The sequence below is a fragment of the Pelecanus crispus genome, chromosome 7, assembly GCF_030463565.1.
Source record: "Pelecanus crispus isolate bPelCri1 chromosome 7, bPelCri1.pri, whole genome shotgun sequence".
Classification (NCBI taxonomy): Eukaryota; Metazoa; Chordata; class Aves; order Pelecaniformes; family Pelecanidae; genus Pelecanus; species Pelecanus crispus.
Genome location: NC_134649.1, coordinates 49,533,526 through 49,557,309, shown reverse-complemented (window position 1 = coordinate 49,557,309; position 23,784 = coordinate 49,533,526). Strand labels below are relative to the sequence as shown.

Here is a 23,784-nt window from a genome sequence, read left to right as displayed (position 1 = left end):
CTATTCTAGCCACAGATCAGGTGAGCAATCTCCTCTGGTATACTTTTGCATGATGTAAGACCATGTTTTTGTTTTGGCTGATTAGCAAACCCGAGATTTACTGGAAAAGCTCTATACTGGATCACTACTGAAAAGGATTTGCAAGTGTGCATGTGACAAAATGCTACTGTTTTTCCAATCTGCTTATTGGAAGAATATAAAAATGGAATATTTAATCTGGACTTTTCCCACTGAAGCTCTCGGGTCAATAGCATGGATTGAGACAGCCCTTCTGCCCTGCTACACACTCTTACATCCAGGACAGCTTTTACTTACAGAGTTTATGTATTGGCATGTTGATCTATTCATGCTTTGAAGTACATAGAAGTAGTTTTAATAAAGATTTGCAAGAGTTAAGTAGCAAGACTGACAAAATTATAACCCTTAGACTTTTTAAACTTTTTTTTTTTTTAAAAATAAAATGTCTTGAAATCTTATTTCAACGGGGGAGAGATGTCCACTATGGAGAGAGAAAAAGACGTATTTATTTTGTGCTTGGACAGCTAAGCATTATGTGCAGTTCTTACAAGACTGGTCCGAAGTCTAACTGCATTTTCATTTTACATTTAGTTCTGCAATTTCACTCGGAAATCAGTGATTCAAGGGAAACTAACAATAGCTGAATTCATTTTCTCCCAAAGGCTCTCATCATTTACAATTTATTCATCTATTAATAAATTCAACTTGATTCTACTGCCCACATGACAGGATACTATTTAGTGTCTATTCTTTGCAGGAGAAGAGTTATTGCCTCTAGAATTCATACAAAAAGTGAAATAAGCTAAAGACTACCCCTGTACCGTGGTATTCTTTCAAGTCTCTCTCATCTTGTTTTCTATGTTTAGCCATCTACTTTTGTATTAATACGAAGGACCCAAACACCACTCTCCTCCCCTTCCCTGTGTCTATTTTTAGGGCAGGAAATGAGAGATTTTTAGAAGGTGTAAAAGGAAGAAAATACTGTGGAGGGAAAGGCAGAGTTCCTAAGCAAGTCCCCACACCTACCTCTGCTGCTAGGTAGTGTCCAGTAGCAAGGTGTTTGAACCTGAAAAGGCTGTTCCAGTACCCCGCACCACCACGACAAGGATCATGCTGCACCACCTAGAAGGAAAGGGAAACCACGCTTACACCGTGTGCCAGTGACCTCCTTTCAAACACAGCATTTACCGTCTTTCACGTACAGGTAAGAGGAAACAGAACGAGGAGCTCCGGAAAACATGAACCAACCTTTCATACGTGAACAACACACAGCACAGTACATACTTTGAGCAGACTACAATTAGTTCAACTCAACAATTTACTAACGTTGATTTTCTGCTCATTGTCAAGAGACCATGTCTGTTTGCAACGGCACTGACCATGGCTGGTACTCCACCGGAGTCTGGCGAGCGACGGCAGGAAGATTATGGTGCAAGTTGGCAGAGAAGTAATTAAAGAAGGTGCTCTAGATGTGCATGTGTGGCTAGGTCTTAAAACAAACTTCCTAAAGAAATGCAACAAGTCCTTTACCTTTTTGGTATAACTCATTTTCGACCTTCTGAAAGCGGGTGAGGGAAGACACTTGGAAGTGTTTCAAATGCAATGGTGTTGTACAAAGGAACTTGAAGACTGTTGGATCTACTCTCTAACTTCTCCTTTGGCAAGCAGAGCCTCCAACATCAGATGATCTGTTACTCCTTATCACCTTCTCTGTGGGTACACCCACTTCCTTAGGGAAAACTCAGCGGAGCTGAGCTGTGCCTTTCAGGGAAGGACTAGCTTACCTCTGCCTCACATCTACCAGCGGTAACTGCACACACTCGGACAGTTACCACAGAAGCTACTGATGCGTTGTAACGTGTCAAAGTAATGTTAATTCTAGGTAGGCTTTCAATGTATATCAAAGCCGATACTTCTAGAAAGACAATACGAAAAACAACTATCCATAATCATAATTAATTTTATGATTCTCACAGGCAGTTCACACAGCAAACATTTAATATCATAAAACAACTCTAGTCACACCAATAGAGTGAGGATATTTTAAGAAGCCAGCGATGGCCAAGGTGTTAGTCATACTATTTAAAAACCAAGTAAAGAAAAAAAATGGTCGAGACAAGCAACGCACAGAGACTAGCAAAGGGTTGCCAGGTCCTATCAGATGAGAATGTGCATAATCACATTATTCCACACCAAAAATAGAGTGTTCAGTACACTCAGCAGGACATTTGAAATTATTAGCTGGTGTTAAACTTTAGTGACTGGTAAGAAAATGACTTCATAGATGCTTCTCTGTCCCCTTTTTCGGAATTGTCAAGAACCTGGATTCGAGAGCTGTCTGCTGCAGCATTAGAGATCAAAACTCCTCTGTGTTTTTGCACAGAACACACAGTAAGTAAAGGAATTTTAAGATTAAACTTCTAATACCAAGATGACTTTTACCTATAAAAAGAAATCCAGGTACACTGTTTTTAAATAGAAACAGTAATTGTTACTAGAAAGCCACCCCAGCCTGGGTTACAATTCTTACCTCTACTTCCCACAGGGCTTTTGAACTGGTTGCAGACGTGGCCGACTGTCTCCCCGTCGTTCTCAGGAAGACATGCTGCTTCTTCCTGTGCTCATCGCAAGTCAGAAACTTCTCCTGTTCCGCATGAAACAGTCTCACCACGTCCCCCTGGCAAAGCCCAGACAGCACGGTCAATGTAGGCATTATCCATCGGTGAACAAGTTACAAGCAAGTAGAGTTTTGAGTCTTACCCCTTTGAGGATATCATCTTTGTTATCGCTCCATTTCATGAAAAGGACTATTTTCCAGCTTGTATTGCAATTCACAGAGTTGACCTAAAAGGAGAACTGCAACAGTTAGTCCCACTGTCTTGTGCCTGCACAAGATACTGCCACAAAGTACTGCCTTACCTTTTAGACAATTTTCAACAGAATACCACAGTTCCTGCTGCATTACTCTAGAGAAGGAAACCCCTTCCTGCATTTACTCCAGAACAAGTAACTACAGAGCTGACTTACAAGGAAGTCACTTGCTACATGTAACTGTGCCACAACTTTTTGATATTTAAGAAAAATCTTATTTTTAGCCAGTCAAGCAAAAGAGATCAAACTCAAACCTCTGTCCAGTGCCCAACAGATATGAGAAAAGTCTGACAGCTATATTAAGTTGCCAATTAACAAGATAAACACAATGCCACAGGTACAAAACAACTTACCGATAACCCGATTTTCATAAAACACAAGTCCTAGCAGCTTAGGTGAAACATACAGAGATTTGTACAGTTGCTCCAGTGTGTCAGTCTGCCCTTACCTCATTGCATCCTGGATTATCGACAAGCTGATGACTACTGGCATGGAGAGGCTGGCCAGCGTTGACGGGATTCAGGACTACTTTGTCTCCAATGACAACCTGTAGATAAGTGCAGCATCAGACAGAAACTTGCAACCTGAAAGCTCTTTTTCTGTTTTTCTTTTTCTTTTTTTTTTTTTTTTTTTTTTTTTGGGAGTGATGGGAGGAAATCACCTTCTTGCAGTCTGGAGAGATGCCAGCCTGAGTATGAAAACCAGGATTCTGTTTGCTTCAGAATTTAGCTCATCATACTCAAGTCATTCAGGCAGAAAAAAAACCCCTATACTCTTAGACTCGGAGGCTTGCAGAAGAAACACAGACTGCAGTTCTGGTAACTAACCTATGTGCTGTTTTCCATGAAGTTGTTTCATTGGTTAACATCTAACAAATCATTCCTATAGCAAAAGGTCAGCCAAAAATCTTCCTCCTCCAAGATGCACTTTGATTTGTAAAATCAGATTCTTGACAAGGCTGGCATATGACTCAAGACAAACGCACTTTATTACGGACAGTAAAGGTTCTGTTCTTCCCTTCTTCTAGAGCAAAGTCTTACTTAATCTAAAAACCAAAAAGCCTTTTCTGTATTGAAAAAGAACTGTTCTTAGTGATGAAGCATCTGAGAATTGGTGCGATTTAAAAGAGCTTAATGGCCGCTAAGCCTCTGCTACCCTGTGCTCTGGCTTTACCGTGTGTGTGTCCGTAGAAAAGGAACAGTCACATCAAAAGGTATGGGGCTACTCTACAGGATAAATTATTCCTATTTGATAAAGGCCGCTGTGTTTAGGTGCCAAATATATACCTGGACAATACCACAGAGCACACAAGCTTATTACCTCATGCTTTTAGGCAGATAGTATACCCAGGTGACTCAGATTTGTAAAAAAGAGATTAAGAGATTAAAACAGTAATGCATTTAATTCAGAACCAATTATTTTGCAGACTTCCATGTACAGGACCATTTAACCTCATTACCATCTCATTCTTCATATACAAAATGATGATGAATTTTGATTTCAAAATGACAATGTTGAAAACCAAGATGCTAATTATTTGTTCCAAACCTACTGAAGGAACTCAACATTTCCTACCATTTTGAATTGGACAGGAATTGTGAAAGGCTAACATAATTAGGTCCCTTATTCCCTCCAACGTTAAATCATTCCACGTTTCCAAAATACAAGTTACCATAGCAATTTTCCTCCCGCTCATGACAGCATAGGAAAAAGGTTGTTCCTGCAACATCACGCACTAAAAGATCCGTGCATTTCATTAATTGCAAGACAGGCCTCCTGAAACAACCTTTGCCAAGCTGTGCACAAATACGTGAAGATGTTCCTCTTCACACTTACGCTGTCTCCAATAGAACGCAGTTTGTAGAAGGGCTGTATGTAGAACCAGGAACCTTCATTTCCAGCTTCATCCAAAGTCACCCTCATAGCATTCTTCTCCAGTAGAGCTGGAAGCCTCTTATTTACTGTTAAGTATTTGTTACTTTTTAAGTGAAGCAGCTAGAATAAGAATTAGAGTTCAGTTCTAAGAATGCTCATTTTACCTCCCCTCAATAAACAGCCAGTGTGCATAAGATAACCACAGTATTACACAGGAATTAAAACAAAACCTACATTATATAAAAATATGGATGAATTCAGGCACAATTTCACTTACACTTCTTCCAGTACATATACAGTCCTACAGCACAAAACATCTTCAGCTAATCCAACGGTCCCTTCGCCAGCAAATGATAAACCCTTAGAAATGCTCTTGTCGCTTTACAACAGCCTGTTCAAAAACCCAGGATCAAAACTTGGAAAATGCTGGGACTAAGTGGTTTTCCCTGGTAAGAAGGGGGTGGTGAGAACTAAAGCTGCTCTTAACTTGCTTTGCTCTGATTTAACAGAAAACGTGACTGCTTCTTTGAAGACTCTCTTCAAAAACCTGCCGTTCTTCAACCCTCCGCTGCGTACCACCTCGCAGACTGCACACCATCGGCACGGATACGTAAGCTGCAACAGGTCACATTCCAGCTCCCGACCCACCCAGCTCCATCTGACTGTTGTTAAATTTCCAGTAAATTTAGCAGACAGGTACTTTTGTATGGAAAGCACTTTGTCATGCCTTTTGACTACCATAAAGAGTTGTTACTCCCAGAACATTTGGGAGTTACAGGAAAATATGGGCAAAAACTTCGCGCTGCTTTTAATAGCGTTGATGTTTGTAGTCCAATCCAAAATGGATATTATTATTTTTCTTTCATCATTAAAAGTAGATTCCCCCCTCTCCCCCAAACACATATGCCAATAGTGCTCTTCATTCAACCAAGGCAGGGACTTCCCTGCCCTTCCTCCATCAGGTTGCTCCAAATCCTGCAATTGCTTTGAAGGGCAGCCAACCAATTTCTCCTTGCAACAAGAGAGCCCAGTCTGCTTGTGCTCCTAGCCACCCCCTCTGTTGGCTGGTATCACGTCAGCAGCATAAAATAAAAACCATTTGTAGAGGAATTTCTTAACCTGAGGCTCAAAATGCTCAAGGTGACTATCCCTACTTCTGAAGTGCTGAGGCACTCTGCCTAGTGGAAGTAGGTCTGCTTTGGTTCCAGGGTGAACCCACACCTGCTGCATATTATGTTCCTCATTTATTAAAGACCTGTCTTTTTTAATTATACAATTATTGTACTCTCTATCTTTATTGGGTTTGATACATTGTGGTTTTGGCATTCCCTGGGACCTAGCAAATCCTTTGCTTCAATGGACTACAATCACTTATATGGCTTGATTTTCCCTCTCTGTGTCCATTTACTATTTGATGTGTCAACACTTCATTGTGAGAGACCATATTTGGCTTTGTACAGTGCCTGTGCCATCTTCCAAATGGCCAACTCTAATGAAGGCTCTAAGAAGTATTTCTGAAGCAAGCAATCGTATGGTGACCTCAAAAAAAAAAAAAAAAAGCAGCACAATTAACCCATAATAAAAAAAACCTGACTGTCATAGCTACACGCCCAGTTCTTGCTTCACAGGATCCCACTTCAGGACAGTGTCATACCCTGCAAAGCTACAGACTCTTGTCCGTGAATTCCAGAAATTTAAAGTCACATTGAGCAGGGGAGTTTGAGCAAAATCCTATACAGCTTGCAAAGGTGCTCACAGCCTACCTGGATAACATTGCCATACTGGATGACTGTTCCCAGCAGCTTTCTGTTTTCAGTTTCGTTCTGTTTCTTTTCCAAATCTGCCGCATGCTGAAATTAAAGAACAATTCAATTGCTGTTTTATCAAAAGTGTGGCCAAACACTCAAGGTTCTTTAAGAGTATTTCAAAGAACTGGAAAAACAGTGAGCATCTGAAACAGTGCAATTTCCTTTTTCCAACTTCCAACAGCGTAATTTCCAATTCCCTTTTTCAGTTGTTCAGGAAGATAGACACACACCATTTAAGCAATCCATAATTTTGGTAGAATTTCACAAAATTTTGGAATAAAACATGAGATGAAAAACTCAGACAAGATAGAAGACAAGCCATGAGAAGACAACACCACAGCTATGGAGGGAAGGTGAAAAGGGACAGGTAACAACTCAAGCCAGTCTGTATTGCTTTGTACTGACTTCCATACAAATTGAAAGAGAAGGACCTCAACTTTGGATCTTTATTTTACTTTGCCAATATAGGCCCCAACTTTTCCACAGTCTGTCTTTTTATGATGACTCTAATCAGCTTCACCACGCAGCAGGACTGTTTAGAAGACACTTACAAGTGCCCGCTGCAGCTCTGAGTACGTGAGTTCCCAAATTCCCGGCAGCGCAGCGTTGGTACTCGTGAGGCTGCAGGTTACCCCGCGCTCCATGATAGACCAGCTGTGGAAATACAGCTGGGCATTTCCGTATCACACCAACATGGTAACAGAAGGGAAACCCCTTGCAAAATTGAATGATCATAGGGATACATTTTTCTATTTAATAACTTAATTTATAACTAGCCTCTTGCACTTTGTTTTGTTTTAAAAGAAGGGAGTTGTTTTGCCCATGCTGTTTTTAAATCCTTTCATTTGTTCAGAAATTCTCTCTTACTTCACATGAAATATGATTTTTTCATTAAGAAAAAAAAAAAATCTGTATTTGCTTTAACCAATATCTGGTGGTAGAGAGTCATCTAAAACTAGACTTCTTTGGAGGCTGAGCATCAATATTTATGCTTTAGTTCTCAGATCTCAAGGACTACAGTAGGTCCAGTTTTCTCCTGCAGGAAAAGAAAGTGCCCACAGTTCCTAACTGTAGTAAAGTAAAGTAGTAACAACACTCGAGAAAGCTTAGCTACTGCAAAGGAAGAGCCGTCTGTATACTGTTATAAAATTTCGGCATCTTCAGCTTACACAAAATGTGCTATTTTTAGAAGCTGTGCTAGGTATGATAGCTGGCTCTTGCTCCAGGAGAACCTGGAGCACACCTGCTCATTCAAATTCAAAAATACATTCAGAAATACAATGCAGCATAATTTTCTCTTTATTATTGAAATACAACTTTTTTTGCTTGATTTCAAAGCATTCTGTCGAGAAAGGATTTTGCCAAGACACTAGGGTCCTCTCAACTATCAATGGCAATCACAGAAAACAGGACTTCTCTGCCTGCACTGGATTGGGTGCCACATTTATTATAAATAGTGTAATCTGTGAAAATACGATTAAGACTTTGGATGCATTTCAAAAGCACGCACCAAAACTCTCATTCAAGAAAGAATCATCTTCTCTAGCCACTAGATGTCAGCTTCTCAACCAGCACTGATTCTTGATACCAAAGAAAGACAAGTGTCCCAGATTTTAAATCCCTTAAATGGCATTAACTTAAAATAACCTGACCTCAGCATTGAGCACTCCACAGCAGACAATAAATTCCACCAGCAGACAAACAGAAGCCAAAAAAGGCAAGTGATGATGAATACAGCTCGCATCACCAATTTCATTAGAAATTATATGCACTGATCAAGAAATCTAATCACAGGCAGAGCTAACAGTTGTACGCACACAGTTCAGGGCATAGCCCCCCCAACACACATCATGCAAAATGCAGGGTTTTTAGTATATTCCATGTGCCAACAAATGGCAAGGATGACACGTGTACCCACACGATTGGCAGAAAAGTAAGTATCACTATATGAGTGATGTACACGGGACCGAATTATTTTCAAGCCATGCATCAGTCCCAGGTCACTGAAGACCTGATTTGGCACGTGCTGCATAAAGGATTAGCCTTTATGTCAGCGATGCGTATTAAATAATCTCCAGTAAAACTGTAAAGTACTCAAATGCTTTCACCAAGTCAAGCAAGCAGTTCAGGCATGGTGGTACGTTCCTGTACAAACATCACTCAGCTGGGGCTAAATACGGGAAAAATCTAATCCTGTATCGCCATAAGGACCCCGGCACAAAATGGTGACGTGTCAGACGAATAGGAACAGGTCCCAGCCACCTGAACTGGCACGGACTGAGGAAAGACAACTCTAAATGACATTGTAACCCAGGGCAATTACCGGTATTACTCTTCTACACGCTGCAGTACTCAGACCATACCTTCTCTTAAAATCCATGAACTCACACACACAACCTGCGGGCATAAACTCTCCCATTCGCTTATACACCGGAAAAACCAAACCCAGAATCCCCCGTTACTTAAAGCTTGCCGGCATGGTCCGCTTCTCTGATCATCAGTAAAGGGGCAGGAGAAGTACGGCACAAGCGAGGGACCTTTGTGCCACAGCCAGCACCAAAATAGCCTTCTCCTTGCCAAGTTAATACTTCTAGGTTATAAAATTATGTTTGCAGAAGCAAAATGAGTCAAACACTCAGCCTTTGTGAAATGCAGGAGCAAGGCAGCCATATGGCAATCAGCAAATGACACTCTCCTACAGGGCCGTTTGTACTTCAGTCTACAATGAGCTTAATATAGGCTTAAAGAAACTAAAAATATTTAGAATTGTAATTTTGACATGAAGTACTCTAGCTATGTAATTTTAACATAAACATGGAGTTTATTTAACTCTAAAGTCAACAGATGGTATTTAAGTTAAGTTGGCTTTTTTTTTTTATATAGGAACTCTAAAAACAGCAATCCTTACCCAGCCTTACTGGGTTTTCAGCTGCTGAATGTCAACATTTTACCCAGAAAATATTAAATACTGCAAGCTAATAAGGAAGGAGAGGCTGTCTAGCCTTATAATTACTCATAATTACCCATCAACCTTTACATGTATCAACAGCAGCTATGTCTGTTTGAGGAATCCCAACAGATTTATCAGACCGGTAGCTCAGACAGCATCTACCAGCACAGCTAACGCCCGTGACATCGAGATGCAATGCCTGAGAATCCTCCGCTCTGCATAGTTGTTTGAAGGGTCCCATTTTTATGCTGTTACCACCCAAAATACCCGCGCAGAGCACTGCTACAGGTTAACACAGGTTCACGATAAAAGCTTAAATGGCTACCATGACTCTAACCCAGTATCACGTATACCGATACTGGGACACACAGACCCGGAACAGCACGTTGTCGTAAGTCACAGGATGTTTAAAGAGTTAGATCTCAGTGAATGTCTCAAAAGAAGCCTTCTATACTGATTTCTATATACTTTCTCGGTGGCTCTGGGTTAACTGTGTCAGGTTGATTTGAAATACTTATTTAAAGCAGTATGATGAGGGCGTTGATGATCAACAGCAGCCTCACCATGAATACTTACGTGCAGCTTATTGAGTAGCACGGCATCTGTTGTGCTGTTAGCTCCTGGCTTTGCTGCTTTCCAGAACTGCTTTTGAGCAGAGTACCGGTTCATGGGACATAGTTTGAACAGGCAATCTATAAAAACAGATGAAATAAACAGAGAGATTGCTTCAACCTTCCATAATTATCTGGATTTTTGCTGCTAACATTGTCCAAATATTCCAGCAGCAAGGAAAGGTTTATAAACAAATTCCAAAAAGCTCTTGATCACACAAATGCTTTTTTGAGCAACAGGAATGTTGCCCCATGAATGATAAAAATTAACTGTTACTGCCAAACATCTGATGCAAGACCAGAAAATTTATAACTCGTCCCAGTCAAACACGCTACCATACTAAAATGGTAACACGTTTCAGCGCTTTCCCAGGCACACAGATCCATTTTACACACTTAAGACTTTTCCGTTTTCTACTTTAGCAGGCACGCTACTTCACACAATTAATGTTAGGTTGGGGTTTTTTTGTTTGGTTTTTTTGTTGTTGGTTGTTTAGTTTTTACATCAAGTCCCTTCTGTCACTAGGGAAAGCAAGGCACAAAGAATTGGAGAAACTCACCTAATAAAGTAGCAGCAGCATAAAATACCCCCAAACAATAGCACGCACAAGCACAGACATTCAAAGCATATTTCCAGGTAACAGTAAACCCCTTGGGGTGTCGGGTTCCTTACCCAGTCCATCGACACTGTTTATTTAACATTCTGCCTGGCAAAAGCCAGGAATTACAGCTCATTAGTCTTATTAAAAATACATTTTCATATTAAAGAGATGTTAACTTATCAGTAATAAAACCAAATTAGCTGCGTTTACTGTTTTTCCTCTTCTCTGTTGCTAAGCAACTGAACACGCAAAAAAATAAGCTATTCAAAGGCAGTGCCTAAAGTAGAGGCTCAGAAGTTCAAACAAAGTGCCAAAAAAGCCAGAAGGCTGTTCCCAGAGCCTCTTTGGCCATGGCGTGGATGTAAGACTTCAGGCTTCTGAGTCACATGGTATTTCTCAAGGCTCCTGGTGTACTCTTATTCCCAAATTCTGCAATTTGGGAAGCGGCAAGCTGAGGAGAGAGCTACCTGGGGCTTTGATCTTCACCGTCTGAAAAGCACAGCTGCTTATGGGCTACCTCGCTAATAGACACACGGGATGCACGTCAACCAAAACGGGAAAAACCCCACGCAGAGGGCAAGTTATTTCAGTTCTGCCAGAGGGTAAAGTCGCCGAAGGGGCTGAGCCCCGCTAGAGACAGACCTTGATAATTTTACCTTGGAATGTCATTGGAGATGGACACCTTCACTCTCTTCACGCCTGCCTTAACGAGAAGACCCGTTTCACGTCGCTCTGCCTGCCTAAACCATCCTCAAAGCACCGTCAGAGCGCACCAGGCAGCATCAACACCCTTCAGAGAAGGGCAAAGGTCTGTCCTCCAAACTAACCCCCTTCTACCGGGGTGACGCACCAGCGGCAGATCGTTTCGTCTCGGTGAGCCGCCGGCTGCCAGAGGGGCTGCCCAGCTTGCCCCAAACCACCACAGCAACTCCTGCAGCCTGCTTAGCTGGCGGCCCAGTACACCAGCAACAGATCCCGTAGAGGCTGGTACGGCACTGGGGATCTTTAATGGAGCGACACGCACCGGGGAAGGACAGAGCTGTGGGCACGTGGAAAGAGATTTAATTGCATCTATCCAGAAATACCTCCGCTTTGACACTACCAGCTTATAGCTTCTGAACAAACACGAAGAGTGGAAAACGAAGGGCAAAGCACACTTTCCAGGCTTGCTCTCTTCAACGTATTTTTCATTTACATAAAGATGATTCACAGAGATTGACAGCACAGAATAGATTCAAAAAGCCACTGCGGGCTGGCACTTTAAGCTAAGACTATGCACTGTAAGCAACACACCAGTTATAAAATTTTCTATTTTTGCTTAAACCATCAGTTCACACAATGACAGCAATTAACACACAGAACTGCATAGAAGAATTAATTGTATGCTAGATTTAGTCACAGTGCAAGTGTACTTTTTTCCACCCTTTTCAGTCAAGAAAGTTGTCAAGTTAGGCTTAAGTTCTAAATTGTTAACTGCAAGCAGCCCCCTCTCTTCTCTAGCACAGGCAAGGTCTGCAAGTGTTTGCCCAACGTGAGAACGGAAGACATAATGTGTTTTTCTTAGGTTTTCTTCCTAGTTACAAAGCTACAGTTCTAAAACAAACAGTGAAAAGTACACAACATTTTTTTTTCCTAGTATTTGTTCTATGAAACCTATTTCTTCAGTGGTTGAGGAGTTAAACTTAGCCTTATTCACCTTAATATGACCACCAGAGGCTGTTTAGTACCAAATGTATTTCGCCATGGGTCAAACTGAACTTTATGACCAGAAGACTTTTAGATCTCCAGATTCCATAGTCTTAATATGTTTACAAAAATTAACATGCAAGGATGTGCTAGCTGAGTACCATCACGGTCAGCAATCTGCAACCCACAGTAGCGATGACTGTGTAAGATAAACCAACTGCTTGTCAGACGCTACACTACGGAAGCTAGTTCTATTTCTGAGAGATCCAAAATGAAGCCAAAGCAGCTGAAACAATCAGCTATCTGCTCTGATCATGGATTCAAGCAGCGTTAGCCACACAGGAAAGGTGATAAAGCTATTACTGCAAAGTAATTACAACTTATTATACACTCTTTGTTGAATATTAACCATGAAGGAATGCATTTTCTTTTCAGATCTTCATGATACACAGTGAAAAATGGCAGAACTGCACACCGAGTAAGTATAAAAATAAAACACTGCGTAGCTGCTGATGAAACGATGACACATCACGCAGCCCGAACACCGAACAAAGGTCCTGCAGGCAAAAGTGACTGTGTGATTGTACGCTACCCCATCGTGCACATGCACAAGGATGATGGATGAAGGTTATACGGACACGTGTTACATGTGCATTTCAATGTTTCCAAGCTAAATCATGTTCTTTCATCAGCAATTGCTGTGCATCTAATAAAGTGGACTGAGTAAGACCGGAATTGCACCACGGGATACATGAATGCTCTCTTTGGACATTTAGATCCCCGCATGGGTCTCTGCCACCTGAAGCTCAGAAAAATATTTTCAGTCATGTTTGGTTATCCTCTGCATGTACCAGCATCACAGAGAATAATCAAGATCAAGGATACTGGAGACACTAGAAAATTCTGTGTTCTGAAGTATTCTGGGGTTTTCAACAGAGAGAGAAACTTGCCAGCTACATTACACCAGCTGCAGTTCTTCTACCCCATGCTTTTAATTTTCTCTTCTTCCTTTTCCATTCCCTTCTCCTGTACTAGACCTTGCTTCTTTCCTACCCAGTCAGAGTCTCCAAAATTCCAGCCTTTCCTGCCAGTCCAAGCCCAGCCAGTCAGATTCTCTACTTCCATCCCAATTAATTTATTCGGCTCCCAACAACTGATTAATCCCTCCCTTCTCTTTTCCCCCCGTGACAGCAATGTACGGGTCTCCACCTAATAGTTGAGGAGGGATTATATTTTGCCCAGACACTCCTCATCTCCCAAGGTTTCCTAACTCCAACATCCAAGGCTCCTTACACTCCCCAAAGCACGAGGAACCAGAACTTTACAAAGAAAAGGCTGGGTGTTTGTCCTTTGCCATCAGCACAGTATTTTGCCAATCACTTTTTGGGAACTCAGACCTGTCTTTAAAAACACATCTGGGAAAAGTACCTGGCCAAATAAAAAAAAAACCCAAAAACAAAAAAACCAAAACAGCCCAAACAGCAAAACTTAAAAACATCAGGCTGGAAAAGCATCCCATAATGGAAACTTTCAGGCAGCCTGGAGCCTCTGCAGTGCTTCTCACTCCACCCCATAGCGAACAAGAGCTGCGCTGCATGGGGGCAGGTACGCTGCTGCTGGGCAAGTGAAAACTGCCGCGTGGTCAGTCCCTCTGAAGGGGCAACGGCATCTGGGCTCCCAGTTTCAAGAAACGGACCATCACTGTTTCACCTATCACAACATCAGCAAGCCCCCTTTCGGTGCTGCCCCATGAGAGCTGGCTTGCCGGCTAACCCCGTCCTGTTTTACCTGTCGGGTTCAATTCAATCTGGTATGCACAATTTTTGTTGTTGTACCAAAAGGGAAAACCTGACCAGACCGATTTTTTTTTTTTCTTTCTTTTTTTTTTTTTAAATGGAATCTGCTGCATGGGAATTTAAGCAGCATTTACGTAGCGTGTTAATGAGATTATTACAAAATATAATGCAAGACTTGTCCAAAATTGCAAATACCCACTAACTTCAGAGAGGCTGGAATGATTTGGAGAAGCGAGTGGAGTATTTCGGAGCCCACCCAAGATACAGTCACCCTCTTTCAGCACAAGCTGCCTAGGAATACGTAACTCAAACGTACCTACGCAATTCCAGCCTTCCCTTCGGAAGGTTTCCCCACCACCTGGGGCATTGAGTGATGTTACTATGTCAGTTCTACCCTCGGCGTATGAAGACAGCTCCGAAAGTTGCTAAAGCGACAGTGCCGGCACCCAAAGCTCTCCACGGTGCCTTTGCTGGGCGGCAGCTGGGCACCAGCCACCATTGAACCTTCCCAGCTTCCCTACTTTCAGGGATCGGCTCGGATCCCTTTTGAGTCGCGGGACGCAATTTGTCTCACCCTGCCATTCTCCAGTGTGCTCGTTTCTAAATGATCTGGAAGTACTTTCAGCTTCAGCCAGGCTGGTTGTGTAATACACCACTCATCATTTTTTCCAAATCTCCCCTGGCTATTTTAAGCCTTTAGTAGAAAGTCTTCGCCGAACCTTCTGCAGTTAGAGAAAGCAGGCATCAAATATTTTGTTGGCAACAAAAAGGTGCGTCATTATTTCTTTTTTTTTTTTTTTTAAACACAGACCCAGACTTCACAAAATGCCAACTGGAGAAAGGCAAGAGTCAAGAAAAATTATTCCCCCCTCTCAAAAGTCATACTTCAGAGTACTTTCAGATGAGGGAAATCTATACGGATGAAGATATTTAAATAAGTCACTCACAAAACTCACTGAATATTTAACACCAACACAGCTGTTTCTTCGTTACTTGGAAAAAACCAAACTCCTTTTTGCGCAGCAATACTAAAATTAAAAGAAAATTAGCAATTCCCTGTTGAAATTTAGCAGTTTCTCTTCAGACTTTTCTATACTTAGATTCCTGATATTTCCCCAAGGCCAAAGCCTGCTCACAGTAGAGGATAAATATAAGGATAGTATTTTTTATTTTTATTTTAAATGTAAAAAATAGCAGCAAAGATGAAGAAGAAGTAACATAGCTGGCAATGATGGAAATATTGCAAACAGAAGTTCTCGACTTTATATTTATGAAAGTTGCACAGCTTTAACACACTCACAAGGATGGTAACGCTCCACAGGATGAAGAGATTATTTATTTAAAGACAAAATGAAGACCTCTTTTGTGTTCAAGTGCAATATTTTCACGCAGGAGGCATACAGAATAATACAAAAAGCATATATTCAATCACAGGCAAGTTTCACCTCCTCAGAAGCCCCTGGACTACTACATCATCTATTTCTATACTTGTTCCTTCTGAGCTTTAAAATGAATAGATGACAGCCTAAGAGGTTCAAAGTATATAGAACAAAAGCAGCTACAGAAATGTGTTGATTATTAATCATTCCTGCATTTCCATAAAGTGGGAGAGAAAAAAAAAAAAACCGAACCTGAACCTACTGAAATTACTGTCTTTGTGATGAGAAGACATCCTTTCATTTTCAATTTGCAGTGAACAAGCTTTGCTGGGAGCACAGCAACTCTTTCCAAAATACGTATTTTGTCTGGATGCACTAACGACTTGACCTGCTGTCCCGGCGGAGCCCGCTCCATCCGCAGCTCCAGCAAAACAAGCAAGAAAACAAACCTGAACTCTACAACATTCAGCCCAGTGGAAGACGACGACTGAAGTCAAATCTCATGTTGCCAACAGTTCTGCCATGCCACAAGCGGGAAAAATTTCAGCGCAGGTGAGAAGGGCATTTATATTCCAAGCCCAAAGATCTTGTCGCTATCGCACGTCACTACAGAGCAACCCAGTCGTTCAGGATTCAAACGCTGAACTAATTACGTGACAAAATAGATTAGAGGTTGCTGCTGCTGTGAAGCCTGCTTCCTCCCTTCTGCATGCTGTTGCATCTTGCCCGTTTCAAGGGCTTTCAATGCTTTTCTTTTTAAAGCAGAATAAAGGAGGAAAATCACCCTTGCAACCAACATTTAAATGGAGAGCCTGCATGATTTATGATCTAAATATACTTTAATTTTTATGTTAACATAACCACCCTCACTTCATATCTGCCAGACATGAGGGTAATCACCCTCTTGCCATTGTACTCATTTATGCAGAGTTCTACCAAAGGAATTCGCTACTTTGTTTTTTCAAGTTGTAGCAACATAGGAAATAATGTAATTGCTATTAACTTAGAGCTCATGCATCAAGCCAAACAAAGGGAGAAGACTGCAACAGCGATTTCAGAGAGTGAAAAATTACATACCTGAGAGCTGGACACTGAATAGCAATGCCTACTAAATCAACAGTATTCATTAATGGAAGAGTAATTAAAAAGCAATGTTTTTTTGAACACATAACAAATTAGCGTATGACTCCACACAACGTTGTTAGTAACTTTACAGTAACAAACGGTATTTTAGACATACTGAAATTTACTGTGGGATAAGGCTGTCCTTCAGCAAAAAGTGAGCAAGATGACTTTATTCTAACAAGGAAGAGCAAACACATCGCTCCTCACCTGCAGGGCACGTTGTCTGGTGAGGCTCCGGACACACTGCCGCGTTCTCGGGGTAAATTCAGAGCCAAAGCACAGACAGAGCTCACAACACTACAAGCAAACACCCTCCAAAGCCCTCAAGACCACAACAGTAGCAAAGTGCCCAAAAAACTACCAAAAGACTAACACGAGAAACACACCTTTAAGTAAACATCTTAGGTACCAAAGAGTTCAGAATATACCAGTGTTTGTTTTATTTCTGCATGTAACCTCTTCGGTCTCCTTCAAAAAGAAAACTGCTACTCGAAAAAGAGAGAAATATTTAGACACTGGATATACAGGCAGTTCCAAAGGGAAACATTTGCAGGAAAGACCAGATTCGTTTTTCAGCCTCTGGTACGAGCAACGCTGAGTGAAGATGCTCTGTGGAAACACCAGAAGGGACAGCAACACAAGTAGAAAGAAGACACCACCACTGATGCATTTAAAACATAGCCCATTTGACATTAGGGCGTCAGGTTAAAGAAGGCAAGAAAACTGGCACCTCCTTGTCGCCGAGACATGGCACCGCGATGGATAACATGTCCCTGGATGGGCAAGACACCGGGCTACGAGAGATACATGAAGACAACACCACACCGAGTTTCCTCAGAGAAAACTGTTAGGGACAAAGAGGGAACATGCCAGGTAACCCTGAAAGCACTAAGGAACAGGTCTTATTTATGGACACAAAGGGTAATTTGGACCAAGAGAAGGTACTTAATTTTAGCTAAGAATAAGCTCAAGAACCTTTAGAAAAAGTCAAGGCATCACAATGGCTCCTGGCTAGTAACAAATACACGCCAGGAAAAAACCTCTTAATGTCGAAGAGAGCAGAAAAGAAGAAAAAAAAAAAAAAAAAACCAACCTCAAGAGTTCACAACTGCATACATTATTTTGAGCTAACCCAGGACCTCCAGAAAGCTGTTGGTTTCAGCGAACATTTTTACTGTCTTAGCTCATCTCCGTCTCTGGACCGGCATGAAGAGAAATCTGGGACTGGAGGCAAACCTGGCTAAGAGGGAAGTCAAAAAGCCACCCCCCTCTCTCCCACAAGTACTGAAAATCAAGTTTTACACACTACAAGGAGAAGCATTCATACTTTATATGAAAGAAATTCAGCAAACTAATGTGCGTAAGAAGTGCAGAAGCATTTTTAAGTAAACTGTCCTGGCTTTAGCCTTTGTCCCAGCCTTGAGAGCTGTGTCCTTAACTCGGGAAGCCATCCACTATGTCCCTTTTAACAGTTTCCATGATAAATCTCCCGCAAGGCACTAAAACACGAGTCTCAGAACATGAACCCTGGGACGTTCGTCCTCAACATCTTCCGGTCTTTTCAGTGTACGTTGGTACCATTCTACGCCAGCAGTAAATCAAAGCGTATTCATCTGCTGGCCACATTTCATTTTATTCTGACTGCTCACCCCTTGGATTTCATTCTCACATTTGCTTCTTCACTTGTTCCTGCTTTTCCGGAATAAAGTTCCTGCTCAAAATGGGTCCGGAAGCGGGGGCAGGCAGCGGGGAAGGGCTCGGACAGTCCGAGCACAGGAAGAACAAGAAAGATCAAGTTTCAAACACCCTCTGAAAGCGTCAGTGTCGAGCAGCATGGAAAAAATACGGTTGTGCTATTAGACAGAGCTGACGTGACTGCACAGCGTAATAAAAGTTGTTTCTATTTAAAAATATTTTGCGCACATGTCATAAGAAACGAGCCGCCACGGCATCACGCAAAACAAAAGGCAAATTTTTCAATAAAGTAACTCGATTTTCAGCTTTTAAATGCATTTGGCTTAAAGTAAACCCACATCGCCAAAAAAAAAAAAACATAGGGAAGTTAAATAAATATTTGATAATATTATTGAAGTCTAGGTTGGAAGAACTGAAGAAATAATAAAACTGAATTCAGTGCTTTAATTTTTCTTACGGCAATGAAGTGCTTGGGGTCCCTCGCCTGAAATGCGTATTTGTGTCTGTCGTTCTGCACCGAGCGCCGTCTTCCCAAACTCTGGCCCCGCTGCCCTCTGCAGAACTGCCGATAGCCCAGGTTCCCAGGACTGGCAGACCCTTAGAGAGCTTGCTTAGCTCAGCCCTCCCTCCCAAAGGCAGAATTAACTAACTATGCCTACTCCGCTCCTGAAGCCATCTATTCCAGCACTCCACTGTTTCTGCATCTAACCTATTTATTTTTACAATTCAAGCCCGTTCCTTCTTTCCCTCTCCACGTGGACATGCAGAACAGAACTTCTCCCGCTCCCAGCAGTATTTGCAGGCCCCTCTGCCCCACAGCTACCAAGATGCAAGATTCATCGGTCTTGTTCCTGACCATTACCCTCCTCTGGATTTTCTCTGGTTGGCTCCTATCTCTCTGGAAGTATGAGGTGCAGTACTAAACAAGATACTTCACTTGAGGCTCTGCCAGGAAGTAAAACTGGAAAAAAAAAAAAAAATTACTATGTCTTTTGGCAATGTTTCTTCTTATATATTCCAAAGCAGCAATTGCACTTTTTGTAACAGCACAGCATCAATGACTCCTATTCAAACCGTGATTCCTGCAATCCCCGGATCCTTTCCTACCGCACTGCCGCGTGTGCCCTTCCTCCTCCTCCCTGGGTGCAGTCACCTAAGTGCAGCCTTTGACATATGCCCCCACTGAACGGCAACGCCGTTTTTCAGATCGTTTCTTCAATTTAAGGTAATTCTGAGTGAATTCCCAAGTCGTCGCCTTCTCTGCGGAGCTTGCAGAGGACAGCCAGCTGGGAAAAACGCGGCTGCCCAGTGCTACACCGGCAGCAGCAGACAGCATCCACAAGGCGCGTGCTGCCACACGGATGTTCAGACTTGCAGTAAATTGGCTATAGATGAACTTCAGCGGCACTATCTGAAGAGCTTAGCAAAGCAAAGATAAACGCAAAAATACCCAGACGTGCCTTAATTATAGGAAGCACCACCCTGGAGTTGAACAGAGTGGAGTCATGCTGCTGAACTGTGCTGCACTCCCAGGCAAACAGGGTAAAACACCAGTCTGCACATCTGGTTTCCGAGTCTGAAAGCTTCATTCCTTGCTTTCTTACCCTAGACTTGGCTTGAGTCTTTCACCTCACTTACTGAGGCCCTCTCCCTCTCTCTACTTTAAACAGTCACCATCCTTTTGGCAGGGGACCAGAGATGCTCTTGCTGAAGCCTATCAAACGATGCTACTCAATCTGTGCAAGTTCACTCCGTCACTGTACGCCACTCCCCTTCTCAGGAACGGAGCACAGAAGATGCCAACAAATCATGCAGCTAATTAAAATGTGGCTGAGTCCTCCATAACGTAGTCTTAGCACTGAAGATCGCACTCTGGCTGTCATTTTAAAAAGTAAATTATGCTGACAAGGTATATATATGCTGTAAACACAAGTGCTGCCATATATTGCCTCTGCTCAAACTGTCTGCAGCAGCATACCAGTGTGTTACAGCAGAGAATAAAACACTTCAAGCACTTCTAAAAAGCAAAATATTCCCATTTGACAGCACTGAAGAGCTAAGCTATGCCAGCACCGCTGCTGAAACACAATCTATAGCTTTAGAGATCAAAAATGAAAGTGGAAAATAGTCCCTAAACTAGTAAAACAGCCCCTTCCAGGAACAGCTTAAGAGCACTACTTTACCAAATAAGGCAAGTGAGAGCTGGAAGCCAAAGCAGCAAAGCCATCCTGTATTAAAAAATCCAGACAGCTGGATAATAGAAATGTGAATAAGCCAGCTTCACTAGACCGGATTGCAAATGGGAAGAACAAATGTTCAGCGACCATGAGCGGAAGCAGAGCCTGCCAGCAGAGGCCTGAAGGCATTTATCCCAGCCCGCAGGAGCCGACAGCACATTCTTACTGCAGTTTGGTAGGTTTGGTTTTTTTTTTTTTTTAATGCAATGCAATGCTGTCATTCTAAATAGGCAACAGAATTACCATAGCTTATGTCTGGAAACAGATGCTGATGGGGCACTTATCACCTGTAGTGCTTGGCATCTGAGTGCAGTGAGCACGCAAAACCAAAAATCCAAATCCTAAAAATGCACTGTGTATCCTGGATTGACACACAGTTCACCCTGCTGTACAAAGCTGCCAATCTGCTATTAGATGAGGACAAGCACAACAGTGATGTTGCTAAAGAGAATACTGCTCATTTTTCAACTTCAAAAGAAACCGAGTTGGGTTTTTTTCTTTTCAACACACAGATGTAATTTGATTTATTTTAGCCTGCTCTACTACTTCATTATCTTCCAGAAAAAAGTAGAACACGCTATCATCCACCTCTACGGGCTGTTTCAGACAGGCTCCAAGTGTAAGCCCTTTGCAGAAGTAAACACTCTGTGTTAACTTGGTGTCTATTTTCCAATGGACACGGCAGCTTCTAGGACTCCTCGGCTTATCACAACTGATTATGTCCCTGGAGAATAGATTGTAAAAGCCTGCGACAGGAACACCAAAACTTCATACAATAAATCAAGGAGTTAGAACATACCTGTAAGAGAAACCATCGGTTTAATTTCTTTAACTTCTTGTCCAATTGTTAAGCAGACGAAGAACTTTGGGTTTAGGTGCTCTAATTTCACATGACAACGCCTGTCTTGTTTCCCCAAAGCCCTTGAGACAAGAGGAACCAAAAAAATCCATTATGCTGATACCACAGCAAGACCATGCAAGCGAGGGACCTCGAGCCTTCCTGACCTCAAGCCCTCCTATCCCTCTGTCACAAGAGCTGCACCAGCCAAAGCAGGAGCTCCCCGGCCCCGTGCTCTCAGGTGCTCCACTTCTGCAATACTTTTTTTCATACAATACAATACTTGCTTTCTAAATTTGCACTCCGTCTCTGCAGCGGTCACACCAGCGCTCTACCAAAGCCAAGCAAAAGGCGTATCCACCTGTGCGTTCAATCCTGAATGCTGCTTGCCTCTGAAGCCGATTTATTTTCACGAACTCAATATTTACCAGTCACTGAATTTCAAAGCCTATTAATTGGTGCCTTCTCACAGTGTGCGTGAATCAACAGAGCCATTCATTTCAGTCCCCTCTCCTGCCAGCTGCAAAAAGATGAGCAGATCTGTACATTAGCGTGGCATTTGACAGTCACAGCTGGGAGGCCTTCACAGCAATGCATAATCAGCTGAAAAATGGGAGGGGGGAAAAGAGTGAGGATTGGACCTTTACCTAGCTATCAGCACAGCACTGATAATTTTTTTTCCTTAACAGTGAAACTGTTGTGCTTTAAATCAGAATGCGTTTTCCCAGCCTTTAATTGATCCTTGCGATGGAGCGGTAATGAAGCCCTGGGATGGTACCAACAACGCATCAAGGCATTTGCATTGCCAAGGGAAGCACCAAGAAGGCGCCTGACCACTGCCACCACAACTTACATCCCTACCTGTACCTGCTTCTGAAAAGTCTAGAGAAAAATACATGTATTCAAACCACTTAGTGCTACATCCATTTTAAAAATTTCCTTTTCCGTAAAGAACAATACGTACTTTCAGTGTTTTAAGCCATCTTTCAAGCTGCCTTATTGACATAATGATAACATATCAATCAGTGCGGAAGAAAGCTGGATTCAGAAGTGATGGATGGGCTGGTGAGAGCTATTAAACAACACCAGCTGCATCACTGTCTGAACATATCCTACACATATTCGCACAGAGTCAGCAAAGACAGTCTCCTCGGATCACAAATACCACCTTTGTCAGTAGCCTCAAAGCAGCAATAACCTTGGCAGTTCAGAAAAATGCACTGAAGTCCCCTTTTAACATTGCCTGCTCCTGTCCTTTCTCTTCCTTCATTTATCTCAATCACTGTCTTTTTTAAAATTATTATTTCTATCATAATCATATTAAAACTGTTTCCTGGTTGCTTGTGCTGGGTGGTCCAGCCTCTACTTCCAGACCTACGTCAGGTTTATGCCCTGATTTTCAGGATTTCAGGTTTCAGATTAATTTAATCAGGTTTCAGATTGATTTTCCTTTTCTGCACAAGATCTTAGCATTCAGAAACAGTAGAAGCAACTTTAAAAAAAAAACCTATTATATCCAATAGATTTGGTAATACCAATTTGCAACTGTTGGTCTGCAGAGTAAAATGGAGCAATGGTGCAGGCAGATGAAATCATTCGGTGGGGGGATGCCAGGACAGCCTGAAATGGCAACTCACCGTCAAGGCAGCCCCACTCAAACTCGGTCCCATGGACCAAATAACACTTCGGAGGAGGGATAGGACGAGAGGAAATGGGCTCAAGCTGTGCCAGGGGAGGTTTAGGTTGGAAATTAGGAAAAATTTCTTCACGGAAAGGGTGGTCAAGCATTGGAACAGGCTGCCCAGAGAGGTGGGGGAGTCTCCATCCCTGGAGGTGTTCAAAAAAACGGGCAGAGGTGGCACTTGGGGACATGGTTTAGTCCAGTCTACCCTTGACTGGTTTAGTGTGGACTTGGTAGTGTAGGTTAATGGTTGGGCTGGATGATCTTAAAGGGCTTTTCCAACCTAAACGATTCTAGGATTCTATGTAACCCTGCTGGTTTCTCAGGCGTGATGGAGTGTTTTAAAAATTACTGCAGCCCTCTCCTGCTCCACTGTAAATTTAACAGGAACGACATCAACGGTGTCGTCTGGAACAGCATTGTTTCACCTGTTATGGTGCCAGTTGCTGATTTCAACCACTAAAAAATGGCCCTTGGCACCGACAGCAACAAGAGCACTCAATGCACCATCCCATGCCAGCTCTCCCATGCAGGAGGTCTGAAACAATGCTTTCTAGATTTATGACTTTGGAGGAAAATCACAGTAGTAAGTGAAGCACTTGACTATTTTAC

The 23,784-nt window shown here is 42.3% G+C and overlaps 1 protein-coding gene across 5 annotated transcripts in view; it reads right to left on the bottom strand.

Moving 5' to 3' along the window:
- ITPR1 (inositol 1,4,5-trisphosphate receptor type 1) overlaps positions 1 to 23,784 on the bottom strand; it is a 166,471-nt gene that overhangs the window by 119,732 nt on the left and 22,955 nt on the right. For all 5 annotated transcript variants that reach the window (XM_075713784.1, XM_075713787.1, XM_075713788.1 and 2 more), the window contains exons 3-9: positions 10,099 to 10,214; positions 6,528 to 6,614; positions 4,726 to 4,884; positions 3,338 to 3,436; positions 2,779 to 2,862; positions 2,549 to 2,695; positions 1,045 to 1,140 (exon numbers count right to left, since the gene is read on the bottom strand). In XM_075713784.1, coding sequence (XP_075569899.1) covers positions 1,045 to 1,140; positions 2,549 to 2,695; positions 2,779 to 2,862; positions 3,338 to 3,436; positions 4,726 to 4,884; positions 6,528 to 6,614; positions 10,099 to 10,214 — 788 coding nt within the window. The remainder of the gene's footprint in view (positions 1 to 1,044; positions 1,141 to 2,548; positions 2,696 to 2,778; positions 2,863 to 3,337; positions 3,437 to 4,725; positions 4,885 to 6,527; positions 6,615 to 10,098; positions 10,215 to 23,784) is intronic.